This window comes from Acanthochromis polyacanthus, chromosome 10, assembly GCF_021347895.1.
Source record: "Acanthochromis polyacanthus isolate Apoly-LR-REF ecotype Palm Island chromosome 10, KAUST_Apoly_ChrSc, whole genome shotgun sequence".
Lineage (NCBI taxonomy): Eukaryota > Metazoa > Chordata > Actinopteri > Pomacentridae > Acanthochromis > Acanthochromis polyacanthus.
The window spans coordinates 36902374-36923803 of record NC_067122.1 but is presented as its reverse complement, the minus strand read 5'-3'; the positions used below and the strand labels follow the sequence as shown (position 1 = coordinate 36923803).

Here is a 21430-nt window from a genome sequence, read left to right as displayed (position 1 = left end):
TAGTAGGTGTACCGCCGGCGGTACACTGAAGCTTAAGGGGTTAAATGGCAAAAACCAGTCTTTCAGGGCTCCCAGAGTGCATCAAGATTCTTCAGTTTCATCTTCCAAGCCTTTCTTCCATTTTACCCCAGACATGCTCAATAGTGTTTCATGTCTGGTGACTGAGCTGGCCAATCCTGGAGCTCCTGGACCTTCTTTGCTTTCAGGAACTTTGATGTGGAGGCTGAAGTATGAGAAGGAACGCCCATTCTGCTGCAAAATTTCCCCTCTTATAGTTGGGATGTATGGGCAGCAGAATTTCTTGATACTTCAGGCTGTTGAGTTTCATCCACTCTGCAGAGGTCTCGTACACCCCTTACGGATGTACCCCTAACCATGATTTGTCTTTCACCAGACTTGACTGTTTTCTTGGTGAATCTTGGGTCAGCTTCTGCAGGGATTTGCGTTGATTGGGATGCAGTTCAATGGATTATTCATCAGAAAAATCAACCTTCTGCCACTTTTCATTGTCCATCCTTCCTGCAAGCTGTGGACCTTGACAAATGCAACATTGATTTTTTTGTTGTCTTATGTTTAGGCTGGTTTCTATGCACTAATTTGACCATGGAGAACACCACGTGAGAGAATTTTGGCAAACTGTTCTTGTAGATTACAGGGATTTCTGGCGACCAGTTCACGTGTAACTCTGTTGCAGTTTGAAAAAGGGCTGGCCCTGGACTGTCGAAGCAACAAATGCTCTTCCTCTAACAGGTGTCTGCCTGACCTGGGCTTGTCATAAACGTCACCAGTTCTTCAGATATCCTCTCTACTATACTCTCTACTCTCTGACATTTGGATACATTAAAGCTGTCTGCACCTCAGCAGCAGACTTGGTCTTCAGGTCTTGCTGAATCAGCACTTTGATCTGTGGTTGGATCTTTGGCATGCTGTCGGGGTCAGGTTGGGCTTCACATGAAGGTCTTGTGTTTCTTTTTATACACACCTGGGAATGTGTCAGTTACAGTATTTGTCACAGGTGAACTTCTAATCTGTGACTGGTTGAATCATTTTTTTTTTTCAAATTTATAGTTTATTGAAAAGCACATTTATAGTTTACATTCAAAGATACAATGGATATGTTTCCAGCAGTTTTGCTTTTCCATTTTATATAGAAGAACATAATATATAACTACCAAATGAGGAGCAAGGGAACCCATTCATTGACATATCATGACAAACAGTGGTATATGTGTTTACGTTAAGCAAAATCAGATCTTACAGGCTTTACATATTCTGTCCATTTGGACCACATTGAGTAAATTTGTCCAGTTGTAATTTGAGGGTAGATGAAATCTTCTCCATAATAAAAATGTCTTCACGACATCAATCCAACTCTCTATTGTTGGTCTTTCAGGTTTTGAGCCACTTTTCTTGTAATATTTTTTTACTCGCCGTCAACAGAATATTGATGAGTTTCTGTCTTTTTTGCCAATTGTTTGAAGGTCTACTTTACCCAGGTACATTGTAGTAAAAGATGGGAGAAAAACAATATTAAATATATTTTGCAAGTGCTGATGAATGTCCAACCAGTATTCTTGTATAACCGCAACATTCCCAAATATATGAAGTGGTTGGCTGTATTCTTGTTGCATCTCCCAGCAGGTATCTCCTATTCCCTGGTACCTTTTCTGGGCTGGTTGTAACAAAAATCTCATTGTGTTTTTCCCATTCGAAGTCACGCCAAATATTTCGACCCAGTCGTGAGTCCACTGAGTCTGACATATGTAAGTCCATTCCTCTTCCCGTAATATTAATTCTTCCTTCTGTTTCCCATTTCTTCTTTACGTAATATGTGTTCCCTCCTTTACCCACCAGGATGCTGTCATATAATTTAGATATGATTTTGGTAGGGGAAATTGGTTTTGTTATTGACATAAATGTTTGTAAAAATCTTCAACCTGTTGATTTTTTATGTTTGGTTAAAATAGTGTCTTATCTGTAAATATCTGAAGAAATCTTCAGAGTCCAGTCCATGCTTTTGTTTTAAACATTCAAATGATTGTAGTGCCCCTTTATGAACAAAGGAGTTGTAGTCTGTTAATCCTTTTGAAATCCAAAATTAAATCTATTGTCATATTTATTGGGGGTAAACTCGGAGTCATAAGCACACCATCTGTATATTTTTGTATCTCCCTCCAACTTACATAATTTAATAACTTCGTTCCATGACATGAGCATCGTGTTGGATATTGTGTCATCTTGAAAGTTAGTTTTCTGCTGCAATTTAATGTCGAATAATAAAGCTTTCAATGGAATATTCTTAATTGTTTGCCCTTCTAAGCTTTTCCATCCTGCCGTGTAAGTCGGTGAGCACGCGCAAACAAGTGGCCTCAGCTGGGCAGCATAGAAATATTCACGTAAACATGGAAGGTTTCTACCCCCACTGTCTTTTTTTAGTTGTAATGTTTTATATTGTATTCTGGGGCCTCTCCAAATGTATCTTGATATCATTCTATCCCACTCTACAAATTGTTTTTGCGGTATTGAAAATGGCAGACTTTGAAATAAATACAGCAGTTGAGGGAGAAGAGTCATCCTTATTGAGTCAATTCTAGAGTTAAGATCCAGAAACGGCACATTGTTCCATCTTTTCAAGTCTAATTGTAACTTGTTGTTTAAAGGTATATAATTAACCTCATACATTTTTGTTAGGTCTCTATGTAGTATGATACCTAAATACTTTACCGCCTCTGCATCCCAGCTCCATTTGTATTCATCTTTAATATTTTGGGGTGGGTTGTAGTTGAAAGTTAGTACCTGTGTCTTATTTACATTTATTTTATAGCCTGAAAAGGTACCGTATTCTTCAAGTGTTTTTATTATTATGGGTAGGGTCTGTGTAGGTTGGGTTATGGTCAAGAGTAAATCATCGGCAAACAAGGCAAGTTTTTGCTCTTCATTAGTAACTGTTACACCTTTGATATCTTTTCTTTGCCTTATCCACTGGCCTAACGGTTCAATATACAAAGTAAAAAGAAGAGCGGAAAGATTGCATCCCTGTCTGTTTCCCCTCTGTAAAGTTATTGACTCCGTGAGGTCTCCATTAATTTTTATTCTGGCAGATGGCTTGTTGTATAATCCAGAAATTATCTCAATTACTGATTTATGAAAATTGAATTTGTCAAGTACCTTGTACAAAAAGGTCCACCTCACGGAGTCAAAAGCCTTTTCCGCATCAACACTAATAATTAGGGTTTCTTGTTTCTGTTGAACGGCATGTTGTATTATTCTCAAGACTCTCCTAATATTATCCTGCGTTTGTCTGTGTTTTATAAAACCCGTTTGATCATTGTGTATTAGTGATGGTAGTATTGTTTCTAATCGTTTTGATAAAATAGATGTAAATAATTTGTAATCAATATTCAAAACACTTATTGGACGGTAATTACTGCATTCTAATCTATCTTTCCCTTCTTTTGGAATTATGGATATTATTGCTTCATTCCATGAATTTGGTGTTATTTTCTTTTCCTTCACCCAGTTAAATGTTTTGAGCAATGTTGGAATCAGGGTGGTCCCCATAGCCCTGTACCACTCAGGGCCAAAACCATCAGCCCCCGCCATCTTGCCAGTTTTTAACCTCTTAATGGCTGCTAGAATTTCCTCTTCAGTTATTGTAGCACAAAGCTTATCATTTTGTTCATTCTTTAATTTTGGTAAATCTAACTGTGCCAAAAAATAATCTATTTGTTCGTGATTATTCATCTGAGTTTGAGAGTACAAGCTTGTATAGTAGTTTTCAAAACATTGTTTTATTTTCTCATGTTCAATTTCAATTTTATTATTTAAGGGATTTTTTATTTTATATATTGTTCGTTCGCTTGCTGTTTCCTCAGTTTATATGAAAGTAGCTTCAAAGATCTCCCATCAGCTTCGTAGTATCGCTGTTTTGTTAATATAAGTTTTTTCTGTATTGCCAATGTATTAATATCGTCTATTTCCTTTTTTAATTTTTGTATGTCGGACTTTAATTCCTTTTTTAGGGTCTTAGAGTGCTCTTTTTGAAGTTCTAGCAATTTTTCTTCTAAACTTTCAAGCTTGTGTTGATTTTCTTTTTTCTGATAGGCGGATATGCTGATAATCTTACCTCTCATAACTGCTTTAAGTGTGTCCCATAAGGTCCCCGGAGAAACTTCATTATTATCGTTAAATATAAGAAATTCTTTAATGTTATCTTTTAGTTGCTCTTTAATTTTTGGGTGATTTAAAATGGTATTATTCATCCTCCAAAGTGTAGATCTTTTATTACTAGTAAGGTTAACATTGACAATGACCGGATTATGGTCCGAAATAGCACAGGGTCGAATATCACAACTCTTTACCAACGTTAGATCATTTTTGAACATAAAAATATAGTCTAATCTGGAGTAAACATTGTGTGGATGGGAATAGTGGGTATATTCTCTTTTTGTGGGGTTATTTTCTCTCCACACATCTATAATACCTAACTCTTCCATAAGATGTAGCATCTTTTTTCGGATCCCCTTACGATCCCCTTTACTATTTGTTGAGTCAAGTGTATTATTTAAAACAATGTTAAAATCTCCACCGCATAATAATGTTCCTTGACTTTTTGTTGATATCAGCTCTAAAATATGTCTGTAAAGAGACCAATCGCTCCCGGGAGGGATATAGACATTAAGTAAAGTAGTAAGATTACCTTCAATTTTTCCAGTTATCATAACATATCTGCCCTCCTTGTCTTTGTAGTCAAATAAGTGCTCATAGTTCAGTACCCCAGATATTAGGGTCGCCACGCCTCGCCGCCGTCCCGAGCTATGTGAAGAGCAAAACACATGTTTGAAACCCATTCTTTTCAACTTTAAGTGTTCATCGTCCGTGAGGTGGGTCTCTTGCATAAAAGCTATATCTGCTTTATCTTTCTTAAGATTAGACAGAGCTTTCCACCTCTTTACTGGATTGTGCAAGCCATTAATATTTACTGTAATAAGCTTTATATTTCTGCAACACATGTCTTATAGTTACAAACAATAATGCACAAGTGTTCCCTGCTCCTCAACATGAACAATAAACCCAGAACAAAAGATGAACTTACAAGATAAAAACAAAAGAACTAAAATTATGAAGAGTTGACTTCCAAGGTAGGGGTTTTTGAGGCAAACCCTCTTGGGCCTCTAAAGGCAAAGTCCACATCAGATGATGGGGGCCCTTATTAGCTGAGAACTATGCAGCAAGAGATTACACCCCCATCGAACCATACTTTACATTGTGTTTTACACCAAAAATAACATTATCCTTAAACTTTAATTATTTTACAAATAGAGAGTCATGAGTGTTATTTGAAAATATTGTAAAGAAAACCTCAGTCTCCAGAAGCCCCTGCAGTGTGTCTCCTGAAGGCTCTCAGCTTCTCTTTGTAGCTCTGGGTCTGCCTTGAAGTTACTGTTGTGCGCCCGTTTCCTCTGGCTACTCTGCTCCAGGTCAGCTCCTTCAACTGCTCCACGGTATTCTCCGGTGGCATGATAACGGCGACAGGAAAGCCTTTTCGGGACATGTCTCACTTGCTTCTCTGGCGGTGTGGTAGGTCTTTTCCCCATCAGCGTATTTCACCCTGAGCCTTGCGGGAAAGAGCGTTTGGAACTGGATCTGGTTATCTTTTAAAGTCTTACGAATGTCTGAGTATTCTCGTCTTTTTTTCAGGATAAGAGGAGGGTAATCGTTGTCAAGTGTTATGCGTTTTTCATTCCAGGTAATGCCTCTTTGTTGCCAAGCCTTACGGAGAATCCTTTCTTTTGTTTTGAGGCTCAAAAACCTCACCAGGATGGAACGGGGAGAGGCCCCACTAGGGGGTGGGGGGCCCAGGGATCGGTGTGCCCGTTCGATACCAATATCCTCTGTTTGGTCTATTTGTAAACCATCACGTAAAAGTTTTTCAACGAAACCAATGATAGTTGAGGCTTCTCGTTCCGATTCTTCGGGAACACCGTAAATCCTGATGTTCTGCCTCCTAGACTGGCTCTCAAATTCAGTTACCTTGTCCACTAGCTTCATGTGGGACCGCACGAGCTCAGTTACGACCTCTTCCACATTTAGCATCCTCTCCTCCGTCTTTTCAATCCTCTCCTCTGCTTCTTCTATCCTGTTGTTCACTTTCGCAATGTCTTCTTTGATGCTGCTAAGCTTTTCATTGTTTTCTTGGCGAAAGTCTCTCAGCTCTTTTAAGAGTTGCTCGCTTTCGGCCATGCTACAGGTTAGCTTGGCTGGTTGGTTAGTTAGCCAGTTAGCTTTGCGCTCGTGGAAATAGCCTTAGCAGCTAATGTAGCACTACTCAATTTCGGAGTATTTCACTCAAATGCTCTTCTGGACACTATATTTTGGTGTATTTCTCTCCCCCTCTATGTTGTCTTCGATAGGAATCTTCAATTTTCTTCGTTATAGAGGGGTGGCATATGAATTGCTTTGGTTCAATCGGGAGCTCCCTCACAGCACAGCCATCACGGTGATGTTCCCGGTCAAGTCCCTGGTTGAATCATTTAAAGACATGACAAGACTTTTGTCCTTGCAAAAACAGATGTCATGGACTTTACCAAGACGTGTAACGTCAGGACACTTTATGACGGGTTCAATTTGCACCCAGTTATTAATTTGAAAGCCCTTGACATTAAAATGAAACATTTTTGTGGAGAACTGATTGATTAGAAATAAAGTTATATGCCATTTAAGGTTACTATATCCCTTATGTGACAAGACTTTTGTCAGGGACTGTACAGTGCAGTGTGTTTTTATATTAGATTGTTTTTACTCATAAAAGCACGATTTACTGTTCTTAGTAACTCCAACCACCTGCCATTAAAAAAACTAGAATTGAGAATGACTGAAATACAAATGATGACCAGCCCTGTATGTCATCACACTACCTCCACATGCAATAATGAACTTACTGGTGTACAAAGCACAGCTTAGCCTAGCCGCGCTAGGCCCAGGTTTGAAGATGCAAGGGATCTTAGGAACTCTCGACTGGGAGGGAGGCGGGCTAAAAAGGTTGTCTTTCAAATCACTCTGCAGCAATTGGGTAGGTATACAACCAATCAGCGCAACGAATAGCCTGACGTAGTTCCTGGAGAGCTGGAAATCAGAGGATGCTGTAGTTCGGTGAAGCTTTATTTATACAGTCAATCGGTGAAGCTCAAGTATATTACAGAAATGTTAACAGAAAGATTATTCAGAGTCGGTGCTAATGGAGCTCAACGACTGTTGTCGTTTTTTTTGTCGACCCTGGCAGAGAATTAAATTTGTTGCCGTGAGTTGTCTAGCGCGGCTAGGCTAAAGCACAGCCACACAAACTGATGTATTCAGTGCCTACCCTCTCTACCTGTGTGTCTATAAAGAAAGAAAAAGCCAGTTAGATCTTTTTCAAAGCTCTGCCTTCTTGTCCTCTGCAGTTAGCACTAAGGAAGCTGCTCTTGTAGCTACTTGGGTTATATAGAGAGGAGAGAGGAAAATGGGGGAGAGCATGTTTAGTATTTCAAAGTTGCCCTCTGTGTGTAGTTGGAAGGAAACAACTTTTGATGCCTCCCACTCAGTTTGGCTGCCGGCCTCGCTCTTCTTTGTTTGGAGCAACAGATCAGAGTCTCGTACAGATCCGCTGTGGCAAAACGCCTTTATCTGCTCATTCTGTAGCTGAGAAAAAGGCGCTTACCTCTTTGAACTACGTTGTGATTGCAAAGAGTGTGTGTGGCAGTGATTATTGAATTTATGAATTGATAGTGATGCCTCGGTTAAAAGAGACTGTGATCGTGCAGTCGGTTGGGAACAAGGGATCGCTCGCTTCTGCCTTTCAGTAGCAGCACCGACTGTCCTGGTGTTTCTCAGGGATGAAGACTTTATTTGCCATCAACCCCTTTGATTCTTGTAGCAAAGATTTTTCTTCTTTGAGGCGATATTCTCTGCGTCTCCCACTATTGTCAGAAACTCGTTGTATGTGGTAGGAAACAGTGGCTCTTTACTGTTTTGTATCATAAGATGCTCAATTTTTGTACTAGAGTGCTGTCTTCAAACCAGTTTACTAGTAGCAATAGAGCACCGGATTCTGTTACCATCGAATAGGTAACTCTCAAGTTTGACATGTGACCCCAATCCATGAATCTGACTATTTGACAGCACATTAAAGCTAATCAATATTTCTACAATCATAGATAAAAAGCTGTTTGGAAAGAGGTTGATTTAAGGAACAACTTTACAAACAATTTTCACCCAACTCTGCAGTTACTCTCAGCTCAGTGGAGTTTATAACATTTTTTGTAAGCAAATTGTTTTTGACTGTACAGTCTGCATCTTCACTATTTAGATTCAGTTACTCTCATTAATATTGTTTTCAGCTGCAGCACACAAGTACACTGTACACAAGTGACAGTTTGCAAGTTTCTAATGAAGATAGTGGAGGATTCAGTTGCTAAAGAACCAGATAGATGCTAAAAGGAGATTGAATATTGGACTGTGTTGACTTTTTAGAAAACATTTTCAGATAATTTGTCTTATTTCCTAAGAGCATCTAAAACATCTTGAACAAACTGTGCAGAGAAGGGAATATGACAGGGTCTTGTCCAGTGGTTTGCTGTTCTCCTGAGAGCATGAGCCCCAATTTGCCTCAACAATCACAGTTTATGACTATAAAGCAATCAAAAACTAGTGGCCCTTTGCAGATGCAAGCAGAGGCTGCCAGCAATTGAAAATGGCTCATTATTCCAGGGTGATTATAGCTCTCAATGCTAATATCAGTCTGGGAGGTGTGCTTGCTTAACACCACGCAGCTGTTATTCTCAGTCTGCGTAACTGCTGCTAATATGAATGTGTTTGTGTGTTTCAGGCTACTTCAAGCTGGAGAGTCCTCTGCTTCAGCACCGTCTGCAACAGCACAGGAAGACAGATAACAGTGGGCACACACAAGTAAATAGTTTTTTTTGTGATATTTTTACACTATCTACAAACTTCATGTAAATCTGCATTATCTGACTCTCCAAACTGAATGTAAATAGACTCATGTTTTTGCCAGAAACACTGTAAAACTGTAAAATAGAACTTTTTAAGTTGGATACACGTGCACATAAATGTGTCCACATTACCCTTCTGAACTGATTTTTTATTTTATTTTTTTGAGATCTATTCAGTTCTGTAGTCTCACCTGTATCACATTAACTAAACATCTGTTTCATTTTCCTCACCTCTTTTAATCCATTCAGGGACTAAAACCTGCTCTGGGTCGACTTAACAAGGCCACAGAATACTCCTCCTCTAGTGACGAGGTTGGCAGCAGTGATGACGAAGACAGAAACAGGTGAAACCTTTGGTCTCGGTATAATTCTTGCCATGTCAGTGTTGTGTTGTTGAAAAACTCTCCGCTGCTCTTCCGTTTTCTAACCGTGCACGCTGCAAATTCTGCACCTCTATGGAAGCAACACAGCCACTGATAGAAGTAAAAAGAACTTTTGTGGTATGACACAGTTATAGTAGCTGGAAATGGCTTTTTTTTAATGGAATATCTCCTTAGGGGTACAGAGGAACATTTCCAGCAACCATCACTCCTGTGTTCTAATGCTACATTATGTTAGCTAATCGTGTTAAAAGGCTAACTGATGATTAGAAAACCCTTGTGCAGTTATGTTAGCACATGAATAAAAGTGTGAGTTTTCATGGAAACATGAAATTGTTGAGTTATGGTGCATTGATTTTATTCCCCAAACATGTTTTATTTTGCTCTCAGTTGCTCTGCTTTGTTCCCATGCCATCTGCTCTGTATAAACTCAACCTGCAGTTCAACTTAATATTCACTGCAATTTAGATCTTGTGACTGCTGGTTGCACTGAGTGGTGATTGTGCAAATACCCCTTCTGTTATGTAAATTCTGTATCTAGTGCGGCTACTCACACTGGTGTATGAATGTGTGTGAATGTTGGTGGTGGTCAGAGGGGCCGTAGGTGTGAATTGGCAGCCATCAGTCTGCCCCAGGGCAGCTGTGGCTACAAATGTAGCTTACCACCACCGAGAGTGAGAATGTGTGAGTGAATGAATAATGGATTCATTGTACGCGCTTTGAGTATACCTGAATCGAAAAGCGCTATATAAATCTCATCCATCATTATTATATTATTATTATTATTATTATCATCTAAACCGAAAAAGTCATTCTGTGTTTTGGTGCTGTTAATTTTTGATAAATTTAAAAATGAGGCATATAAATGAAGTGATTTTGCTGAAATATGGTAAATGCTAAATGGTCTGTATTTATATAGCGCTTTACTATACCTACAAGGTACCCAAAGCGCTTTACAAGATACGTCACATTCACCCATTCACACACACATTCACACACTGATGGTGGAAGCTGCCATGCAAGGTGCTAACCACGACCCATTACGAGCAATTAGGGGTTAGGTGTCTATCATATTTTCATCTTGAAGTTGATTAATTTTTCTGACAGCACCACCATAACCCAGTACGAGTTCTGTTTTGACAGTTTCTGTGTCTGTTAAATACTGCAATTTTGGCAGTTTGTAAAGATGACATGTCTTTTAAGCCCACCAGCAGGCTTTTGGGGTTCAGAAGGTTAACCGTAAAACTGTGAAAATCAAGCTGACTGGGACTAACAGCTGGGGTCTGCTGCACACAAAAGAACTGAGCAATTCTTTGAAGTGTTTCACAACACCCCAACTGTGAAACATGACCGGTTACAAGATTTCTTGTACAGATTGTGAAACCAATAATAGGAAAAAGAGTTGGAAAAATCTGTTCAAAGGTACTGTGTTTGTTCAGAATCCTTGGGCATGTACTGAGAATACATGCATGTTGAAATGTTTCTGCTAACTACCAAGTTAAACCAACAACACTTCTACAGATTTCATAAACTGCATGTCCAAAAAGCTGGATTAAAATCTTGTGACATAATTTATTCAACCAAGTAAAGCTCAAAACTCAAGCTAGATAAATTTTGAATGCATTTTACATTCTCCCAAACATGATACAGAACAGATTTGTATTTGTGCTGCAATGCTTTTGTGTCTGGGTAAGTGCATTCACAGTGTTCACCATCGTTTTCATCAGTGTTTTCTCATTAAGTTTCTCTGCTGAAAGTAAATCTGCCTTGTTTTTATTGCCACTGATTTCGTAGAAGTATTGATCTTGTTTCTAACCACTAAATGCAACACCTGCAGTCAGACTCTGCTCTAAAATCTGGACCTGTGTGTTTCAAGGTCTGGCCTGTCCAATGGCAAAGGGAAATACTTCAGAGGAATACCTGATGGCATTGTCCTGCAGCCTCACCACAATCTCAACCAGGTGCTCATTGCACACACACACACACACACACACACACACACACACACACACACACACACACACACACACACACACACACACACACACACACACACACACACACACACACACACACACAGTTGTTTTTCTATACCGGTGGGACTTACCATTGACTCCCATTCATATCTAACTCCTAACCCTTACCCTAACCCTAACCTTAACCATCACCAAATCAATGCCTAACCCTAAACAAACGTTTCTGCACTTTTACATTTTTTATTAACAACAATATGGCCAAGAAAACGGTGTTGCCACCCGTGGGGACCTCATTTTAGGTCCCCACCGTAAGACAAGTCCCCACCTTTATAGCAAATAGTCAGGTCAAAGTCCCCACCGGTATAGCAGAAACAAGTACACACACACACACACACACACACACACACACACACACACACACACACAGCAACAAACTGTGTGATCAGCCTGTAATGTAAAATTAAGAGCGCAACGGGAATATTTCCCTATCCAGATTGAGGTTGCAGCTATCGATTATTTTAGTAATCGAGTATTCAATCGATGGTTCTCACGAGTAATCGAATAATCTGATTCCGCACTTGACATGCACGTTACATCATCAAAAGCAGAAATGGACATTCTGTGCAACAGAAATAACCATTTTGGCAGAACACAGATGGACATCTGCAGTGTATCGTACATATATAGTATAGTGCAGGTGTATAGTACATGTATAGTATAGTACAGGTGTATAGTACATATATAGTATAGTACAGGTGTATAGTACATGTATAGTATAGTACAGGTGTATCGTACATGTATAGTATAGTACAGGTGTATAGTACATGTATAGTATAGTACAGGTGTATCGTACATGTATAGTATAGTACAGGTGTATAGTACATATATAGTATAGTACAGGTGTGTAGTACAGGTATATCATGCATATATAGTATAGTACAGGTGTATAGTACATATATAGTATAGTACAGGTGTGTAGTACAGGTATATCATGCATATATAGTATAGTACAGGTGTATAGTACATATATAGTATAGTACAGGTGTGTAGTACAGGTATATCATGCATATATAGTATAGTACAGGTGTATAGTACATATATAGTATAGTACAGGTGTATAGTACATGTATAGTATAGTACAGGTGTATCGTACATGTATAGTATAGTACAGGTGTATCGTACATGTATAGTATAGTACAGGTGTATCGTACATGTATAGTATAGTACAGGTATATAGTACATATATAGTATAGTACAGGTGTGTAGTACAGGTATATCATGCATATATAGTATAGTACAGGTGTATAGTACATGTATAGTATAGTACAGGTGTATAGTACATATATAGTATAGTACAGGTGTGTAGTACAGGTATATCATGCATATATAGTATAGTACAGGTGTATAGTACATATATAGTATAGTACAGGTGTATAGTACATGTATAGTATAGTACAGGTGTATCGTACATATATAGTATAGTACAGGTGTGTAGTACAGGTATATCATGCATATATAGTATAGTACAGGTGTATAGTACATATATAGTATAGTACAGGTGTGTAGTACAGGTATATCATACATATATAGTATAGTACAGGTGTATCGTACATATATAGTATAGTACAGGTGTGTAGTACAGGTATATCATACATGTATAGTATAGTACAGGTGTATAGTACATGTATAGTATAGTACAGGTGCATCATACATATATAGTATAGTACAGGTGTATCGTACATATATAGTATAGTACAGGTGTATAGTACAGGTATAGTATAGTACAGGTGCATCATACATAAATAGTATAGTACAGGTGTGTAGTACAGGTATATCATGCATATATAGTATAGTACAGGTGTATAGTACATGTATAGTATAGTACAGGTGCATCATACATATATAGTATAGTACAGGTGTATCGTACATATATAGTATAGTACAGGTGTATAGTACAGGTATATCATGCATATATAGTATAGTACAGGTGCATCATACATATATAGTATAGTACAGGTGTATAGTACATATATAGTATAGTACAGGTGTATAGTACATATATAGTATAGTACAGGTGCATCATACATATATAGTATAGTACAGGTGTATCGTACATATATAGTATAGTACAGGTGTATAGTACAGGTATATCATGCATATATAGTATAGTACAGGTGTATCGTACATATATAGTATAGTACAGGTGTATAGTACAGGTATAGTATAGTACAGGTGTATCGTACATATATAGTATAGTACAGGTGTATCATACATATATAGTATAGTACAGGTGTGTAGTACAGGTATATCATGCATATATAGTATAGTACAGGTGTATCGTACATATATAGTGTAGTACAGGTGTATAGTACGTATATAGTATAGTACAGGTGCATCATACATATATAGTATAGTACATGTATAGTATAGTACAGGGGTATTCAGCTAAACTTAAGCCATGGGAACCCCGCGTGTATTTAATTTGTGATGCAGAAAACTCATGAATATGTTTTTATGTTTGGTTTGTTGGTCCTGCTGCTACTGCAGCTGAACACAAATAAGAAAACTGATCAGTTTATTAGTATTTATTACAGAGAATATTCAATCTGTAACTTTATTTTCTCTTGGATTTGGCCACAAATTAAAATAACTTCCTTCATTATGAATCAGTCTCAAACCTACATGCATTTCAATACAATATCATGTTTGAATAGATTAAGCTTGATAGTTTTATTGTGCAGCTGTCTGTTATCAATAATCAGCTGCATTGATCTGTAATATAAATACATTAACACACGTTTAACAATTTTCTACCAGCATTCCTGTCTTACATCATTTCACAGCTTTTTACCATCATAAATTTAACAACCTTTGGCGATCGGTTCATTTTGTGCAGAAAACGAATCAAATGATCGTTAAACGGTCCTGTTTGTGTGGACGGGTTTGAAGTTTGAAGCAGAAAATCGGAGTTAACAAAGAAAGTTCAAAACCACTTTCATACCTGATAACTCTGAAGTTTTAGTTTTTGTCGAGCCGACTTAAACTAAGAAAGTCTGACTATGTCAAACTGTCTTCATAGTTCAGTCTCTGCTCTGTTTTTTAGTCTTCTGTAAACACTAGAAAAACTGCACCGGTTAAGAAAAAAAGCATCCCATCAAATTTAAAATCCCCTTATAAATCATTGATTATAGGTCCGGGTCTGTATCGGATGAAGTCTGGGTCCAGACTCAGACCTGGGCTCTAGAATGTAGTGGATGAAATGAAACCTCAATTCAGAGAATTTTGACTTGAAGAATTTTAGTAATCAAATTTCTTGAATAACTCGAGGAATCATTTCAGCTTAATTCAGATATTAGTTTGTTTTGTAGTTTATTCCGTTGTCAAGTTCAGATACTCATCTTTATGCTATGGAGGCTGTCAGTAAAATCCAACAGCAACATTCGTCTTGTCAGCACATTCATGTACTACTTTATAATTGCACTGCTAAAAGGTGGAGATACGAGACTTAAACTGTGTGGAACACTTTAGATATAGTGAAAGCAGTGGGCTAAATATGAAATTCCTAACAGGTCCACCAGGGTGCACAACAAGACTGAAAATTCACCTGATTGCTGCAAGGAATAGATTGTTTGATGGTGTGAAAGACGAGGGACGATACTTTGTAGGAAATTATATTAGCTAAAGTCTATTATTCAGTCTCTGTGATGAAGCTGCTTTTTCCACCATTCAAATAGGAACACTACACTTGATGACAACATGCAGTCATTGTTGTTGGGAAATATTTACATTCGAATCAAGTGGTTAGAATAAAACTCAAGAAGTAATGTAAGAACATCAGCAGATAAGTCAATTATTGGCATAAAAGTAGCATCCTCAACCAAACTTAACACCACACAGCAGATCCTGCAGTTACAAAAACCAACAACTGAGAAAAAAGACGGAGAAGTCCCAGATCCTGTAGTCCCCAAACGCTTCAGTATTTCTCAGTATTTCACACACCCTGCCTCTAAAATCCAGCAGCCTGTGAGACCAAATAGTAACTCTTATTAAATGGACTCCAGAGTTTGGACCGACTAGACACCACAGAACTTTAGAGCTCTAGAGTCTAAAAAGTCAAACTTGATACAGCCCTTTTAAAATCAAAAGCCATCAATCTGAATGATATTCAGATTTCCTGAAGCTTTGTTTTGCCACTGACAAAATAACTTAACTACTTTGTGTGACTGTTTTACAGATTTCTCGGTTGGGTTCAGATGATACCTACCTGCTCCCAGACCTGCTGCAGAAAACCTCTTCCTCCAGTCCTCTGCATAACGCACTGGGAAAGCAGCAGCGAACTCATGAACTCAGCTATTCTCGATCACCCTCAGCCCCCGGATCCCCCACACACCAGGAACTACATGTGAGTTTAATAGGACATGAGTGTAGCCTGACCTTCTCTACGACTTATTTGACTTCTTAATCCTCCCAGTTATCATTCAGTTTACACTACAGTAGAATTCATACAGAGAAATAATGTATTTCATGACCACCTCTGCAAAACGTTCATATTGATCCTAAATGTCAAACAGTATTCTACTATTAGGGATTGACTGCTCTGTGAACTAGACTTTTGTCTCAACCTTATCAATACACACTTTTGTGATAATACTGAATTTAATTGTATAATTAGTCTGAAAAAAATGTTGATAAATGTTCCGAAGCATATCAGCATTTCAGATGTTAGTCCATACTCAGAACATCCGTCTATTATCTATCTATCTCATTAGGGTCCCAGGGGGCTGGAGTCTGTCCCAGCTGACTTGGGGGACACCCTGGACAGGTCGCCAGTCTATCACAGGACTATATATACAAACAATCGCAGTCACATTTACACCTACGGACAATTTAGAATCATCAATTAACCTCTGCATGTTTTTAGAGCGACCTGTCTAGGGTGTCCCCTGCCTTTGTCCGAGTCAGCTGGGATAGGCTCCAGCACCCCCCCGCGATCCTAGTGAGGATAGAGCGGTGTATAGAGAATGGATGGATGGATGGATGTTTTTAGAGGACGCCAGAGAACTTGGAGAAAGCCCATGCTGCACACGGAGAACATGCAAACTCCACACATGCTGGGACCCAAAACAGGGATCTTCTGCTAACCCCGGAGTCACTGTGCATCTCTCTACCTAGAACAGTTTTGTTTCAAGAAATTAATGTGACTAGTTGCATTAGTTGCGTTTATCCACCAGAGGGAGGCAGTGACACAGTTTATGTAGTGTAGTTCAAGCAGTGATGTGATGTGTTGACGTGTGCTTGCTCGGCCAACCGTACATTTTACGCAGCCTGCTAAAATGTTTACAACAAACAGTTTATTCATAAAATTAAGAAGCTAAAAAACAGTGAATATAATAATGAAAATCTGAAGGTGTTTGTGTGTAAAATTTTTGCGCTATATTGTCATTTTGCGCTGCCGTTTGTATATATTTTTTAAATGTGTAAATATCTGTTTTTATTTTTATTTTTTCTATAGTTACTTTATTATTCTCTTTTCCTTATATCTAGAGTGACACCAACAGCCGAAACCAAATTCCTTGTGTGTTTTGTACATACTTGGCCTTTAAAGTTGATTCTGATTCTAAAAGGCTGTAGTCAGTGATCTCTAAAGCAATGAAAAATATTTTAGTGTATGGCGGTAAAACCTCAGGCAGTCAAAACACTTGTATAAAATCACTTTCTTTGCTGTTGTTGTTGTTGTTCATCAGGCTATCAGCAGTCCTACTGGTAAAGGCACACCTTCATCTTCTTCTTCCTCCTTCATGTCCTTCATTGATCCAAGATTGATCCCCATGTCAACGCCACCACAGAGCCCCAGTGAGTACATTTACACATTCATAACACATAAATTGAACTTCAGCCCTTTGGCGTGTCACCGGCCTCCCATTCAGGTAATATTATTTGTGTATCTTCTGACATCTGCAAGACAAAAGACCAGAAGCACCACAGAAGGAGGGCTGCTGTGTAGCTGGAGTTAGTTTGAGGATACTGACAGAAACTATTCGCAGTGAAATGTGATAAAATGCTGTATTAATTACACCTTTTGTAGTTAGCCCATTAGCAATGCTAGCTCCTGCATGTCATGTTCACCGCCCAACCTGTCGTTTCATGTGGCTTCCTGCATCAGGAAAGCAAATTTTGCCAGGTGCATTTTAGTAAACGAGGATAGTTGTCACATATAGAGATGATTATTAGACGCTGTGTCATTTAAATTTGTATATGTATTATGTAATTTGCATATGTATTACGGATGTCACAGGAGAAACATTTGTGGTTGGTACCAATACCACTAAAATCCTACAATTCAGTATCAATTGACCAGACATGATATCACGGCATATAAATTAATAATAAATATGAAAGAAATATTTTTGTTACCATCAATTATTTTCTTTGTTTATTTTGTTCACAATCCACTTTCTGTGGTGCCAAAGCATTTCTACTGCTGTTTCCACCTGTCCAATACATGAAAAAGGATCGCAAATTATAAATATGCCAGATTTAGTAAATGTATGAAAAATATCATGATGAAACTGTGAAATGCAAATACGTTTTTGAAATAAACATTACTGTTATAAAAGCTTACTCATGCAGTTTCCTTGTGATGATTTTTGGTGAGTTTTTTGTCATATTTTCTGAGCCTCAGAAAAGCTTGCGGTATCGAAAGACTGACAGTAACAGGAACATTGTAAACATTGTGACAGCTTGTTGTTGATATAAAGTCGCAGCTGAGCTTGAATTCTGTTTCCAGATCTGTTTGTCTTTGAGCTGCTTAGATCAGTCAGACTTTTTATTTTGTCTCAATGCAGCGGGCATCAAAGGTGAGCCATTTAAGCGAGAGAACCACAGAAAGGGCTCTGTGGTGAACGTGAACCCAACCAACATTCGACCACAGAGCGACACTCCAGAGATCCGCAAGTACAAAAAGAAGTTCAACGCTGAGGTTCTCTGTGCTGGACTATGGGGTTTGTAGTTTTATACTGTCATAAATATCTAATATGCATGTTGCTGATGTGTTCAGAACCTGACTAAAATGTACTGTTAGTATTTCTGTTAAATGTTTTGAACTGAACAATGATTTTTTTCAGTTTGTTTATTAACATTGTGGCATGGTACCAGTGGTCTTTTGTTTGCTGATAATTGGCAGACTCTATATTGTTTATTTTGGAATTCATACCAAGATACAAATCTATATACAAATCTAAAGATTCCACATCAATAAATGGATTCATGACACTATGTTAGAGCTGAATCACGTCTCTGTTCTGTTCTGCAGGTGTGAATCTGTTGGTGGGGACAGAAAATGGGCTCTGGTTGCTGGATCGGAGTGGTCAGGGGAAAGTCTACTCTCTCATCAGCAGACGGAGGTTTCAGCAGATGGACGTGCTGGAAGGACTCAACGTACTGATTACTATATCAGGTACATATACTCTGGATTTGAGCGTGCAAAAACACAATGACACAGAATGCAGGCATTCACACGCTCACTGTCTGGTTTGTCCTGTGCTGTGAAGCAGAGTGAACAGAGTATAATTTGGCTGCCAGCCTTGCTTGTCTCCAAATATCATATGATAATGTGAGGAGGACTGTTGTTTTTGTCCAAATAGAACAAGTATTTTAACTCTTATTCATTCCCCAGTGGTTTGAGCAAATGTATGTAACTGGTTTAATGTGAAGCAGGACATTACTTCATATTACTTCACCTCAGAGGACTGACTTTAACCTTTATGTCACTGAAGCAGGATTTACCTTTATTCTTACTCCATCCTTCTTTGTATGTCTGTAGGTAAAAAGAACAAGCTGCGTCTCTACTACCTATCCTGGCTAAGGAATAAAATCCTCCATAATGACCCCGAGGTGGAGAAGAGACAGGGCTGGACATCAGTAGGTGACCTTGAGGGCTGTGTCCACTACAAAGTGGGTAAGTACAGACTACAAAGGGCAGGATAAGTGTGCACCAGTTTTATTTTATTTCGTATGCTAAAAGTTGTAACCCACTGGTGTTGTTTTTTGCAGAGGTCTTAAAGAGCCACACATGCAGTCTATCAGAGTAAAGAGGGAAGTTTTTAATTCCTCTTTATCCATTTTGTTTTTTCCAGTGCGTTATGAGAAGATAAAGTTCTTGGTGATAGCACTAAAGAATGCTGTGGAGGTGTATGCCTGGGCCCCCAAACCATACCACAAGTTCATGGCCTTCAAGGTTGGTATCATTCAAAAGTAACACATAATGCGTAGTATCTTCTGAGATCTTTATCCTGGCTGTAAAGACATGATACTATATAATCTCAATAATACACGTTAGGTTATACAGCTTTCTTTTTAGCTGCAGGGCTCTGTGGATGAAGGTACTGAGTTGTCGATGGCCACCAATGAAATATCTGATATAGTAGATAGATTGCCACAATTTTTCATACAAACGTCTTTGATCCTAATGACATTTAGTAGGTCCGAATTTTCTGCTTATCCAGGACTTAAGGTATATCAAAAGGTCTGTGAGCCATGAACAGTAGTCATGTTAGCATTATAGTTGTAGTGAGAATCCGAAACTTAGACTGACAAAATCTGATCTAGATTTAACGATGCAGTGTAAAGCCTAACAAACAGAATCCGGCATGTCTCAGAGGTATAATTTGAACCTACTCATTCAGCTTTAACGTTGACTGGGTTGTTTGAAGCAGTCAAACCACCACTAACTGGTTAACCACACTGCCCTCTATTATCTTTTCTGTTCTTACGACATCATTGCATATCTGGGGCAAAACATTAGCAACAAAAATCGAATAGGGTCACTTCTGCAGCCAAACACTTGTAGATAGACACAGACATGACACATCCAGGCTACAAGCTTCATATACACACATTCTCTGCAGAGTTGTGTCCCATTTATTTGTCCTCTGTGGCCTGAGCTACTTTCTCTTCTGTGTTACGTAGTTAACCCTCTCTCCTTAGAAAAGGCCAAAAATATACCTTGTGGAAGTGATAGCAGGACAATCTTAGGATGCATATTTTTATATAACTCTTCTTCAAATTCTCAAAGTCATTTGCTGATTAATTCTTAATGGGGCAGTTCCAGTTAGGTTGCTGGTGTCACGGTTCCTTTTTACAATACATCTTTGGAGGTAATGATTGAAATGTTCAGTCTCTCTTATCTGATTTGATTGTGTGTCTCCAGTCGTTCAGGTCTCTGCCTCAAAAACCCCTGTCTGTTGACCTGACGGTGGAGGAAGGTCAAAGGTTAAAGGTCATCTACGGCTCTTTGTCTGGTTTTCACGCCATTGATGTAGACTCTGGAACACCATACGACCTCTACTTGCCTACACACGTAAGCATCCACTATAATTTGACTACTTTTTAAAGTGTGGCCTTTATTTATTTATGTTCTTTGCTTTTGGAATATATTTTTATTTAAATATAATTCAGCTCTCCCTTTGCCTCCTCATTTCCCCCTCTAAAGTAATCTTTCTTTCCCCCTAAACAAGAGTTAACAACTAAGACAGGTTTGTAAAAGAGAAGATAACCACTACCAATGACTGATAGTATCTGTGACATCCGAAAATCCTCTATTGTATCGTCAGAATTACAAGAGCAGTGTGCCTGTACCTCATAAGCAGGTCTGTGGCAGGTTCTAAAAGTTGTCATTTTGATAAACTGTATAAGGAACCTTGAGGAATATGTGCTGTTAGGCTCCATGTGCCACAAGAACACCTCTCGCTAGTTGAGACAGAATTTACTTGATCTCCAAAAGTTCTCTGTGTTATCTATCAAATCGGATCAGACTTTATGTTAAAGTATATCCTACAGATTCTCCAAAATATTGAGTTCTTGGGAGGTTTGAATTTGGGGCAACACCTTGGCATGTTCCTCAAATTCAATGTCAGCCAGTGTTTAAAGTGTGGCAGGGTATATTGTCATGTTAAATGAAGTCATTGCTATTGGTCACCATCAGTTTGATTGCCTTAAATATGTATAGATAGTCTCCAGTAATGTTTAGGTCAGTGGTACCTTTCAAGCTGACAGATCCAAGCGGGCTGTCAAACAGAACATTGCT

At 38.5% G+C, this 21430-nt stretch overlaps 1 protein-coding gene across 1 annotated transcript in view; it reads left to right on the top strand.

Moving 5' to 3' along the window:
• Positions 1 to 21430, top strand: part of LOC110968584 (mitogen-activated protein kinase kinase kinase kinase 4-like) — a 100383-nt gene that overhangs the window by 61914 nt on the left and 17039 nt on the right. The window contains 10 exon segments of the mRNA XM_051954958.1: positions 8867 to 8946; positions 9240 to 9334; positions 11247 to 11331; positions 15581 to 15748; positions 17091 to 17199; positions 18192 to 18347; positions 18659 to 18802; positions 19169 to 19303; positions 19482 to 19582; positions 20555 to 20704. Coding sequence (XP_051810918.1) covers positions 8867 to 8946; positions 9240 to 9334; positions 11247 to 11331; positions 15581 to 15748; positions 17091 to 17199; positions 18192 to 18347; positions 18659 to 18802; positions 19169 to 19303; positions 19482 to 19582; positions 20555 to 20704 — 1223 coding nt within the window.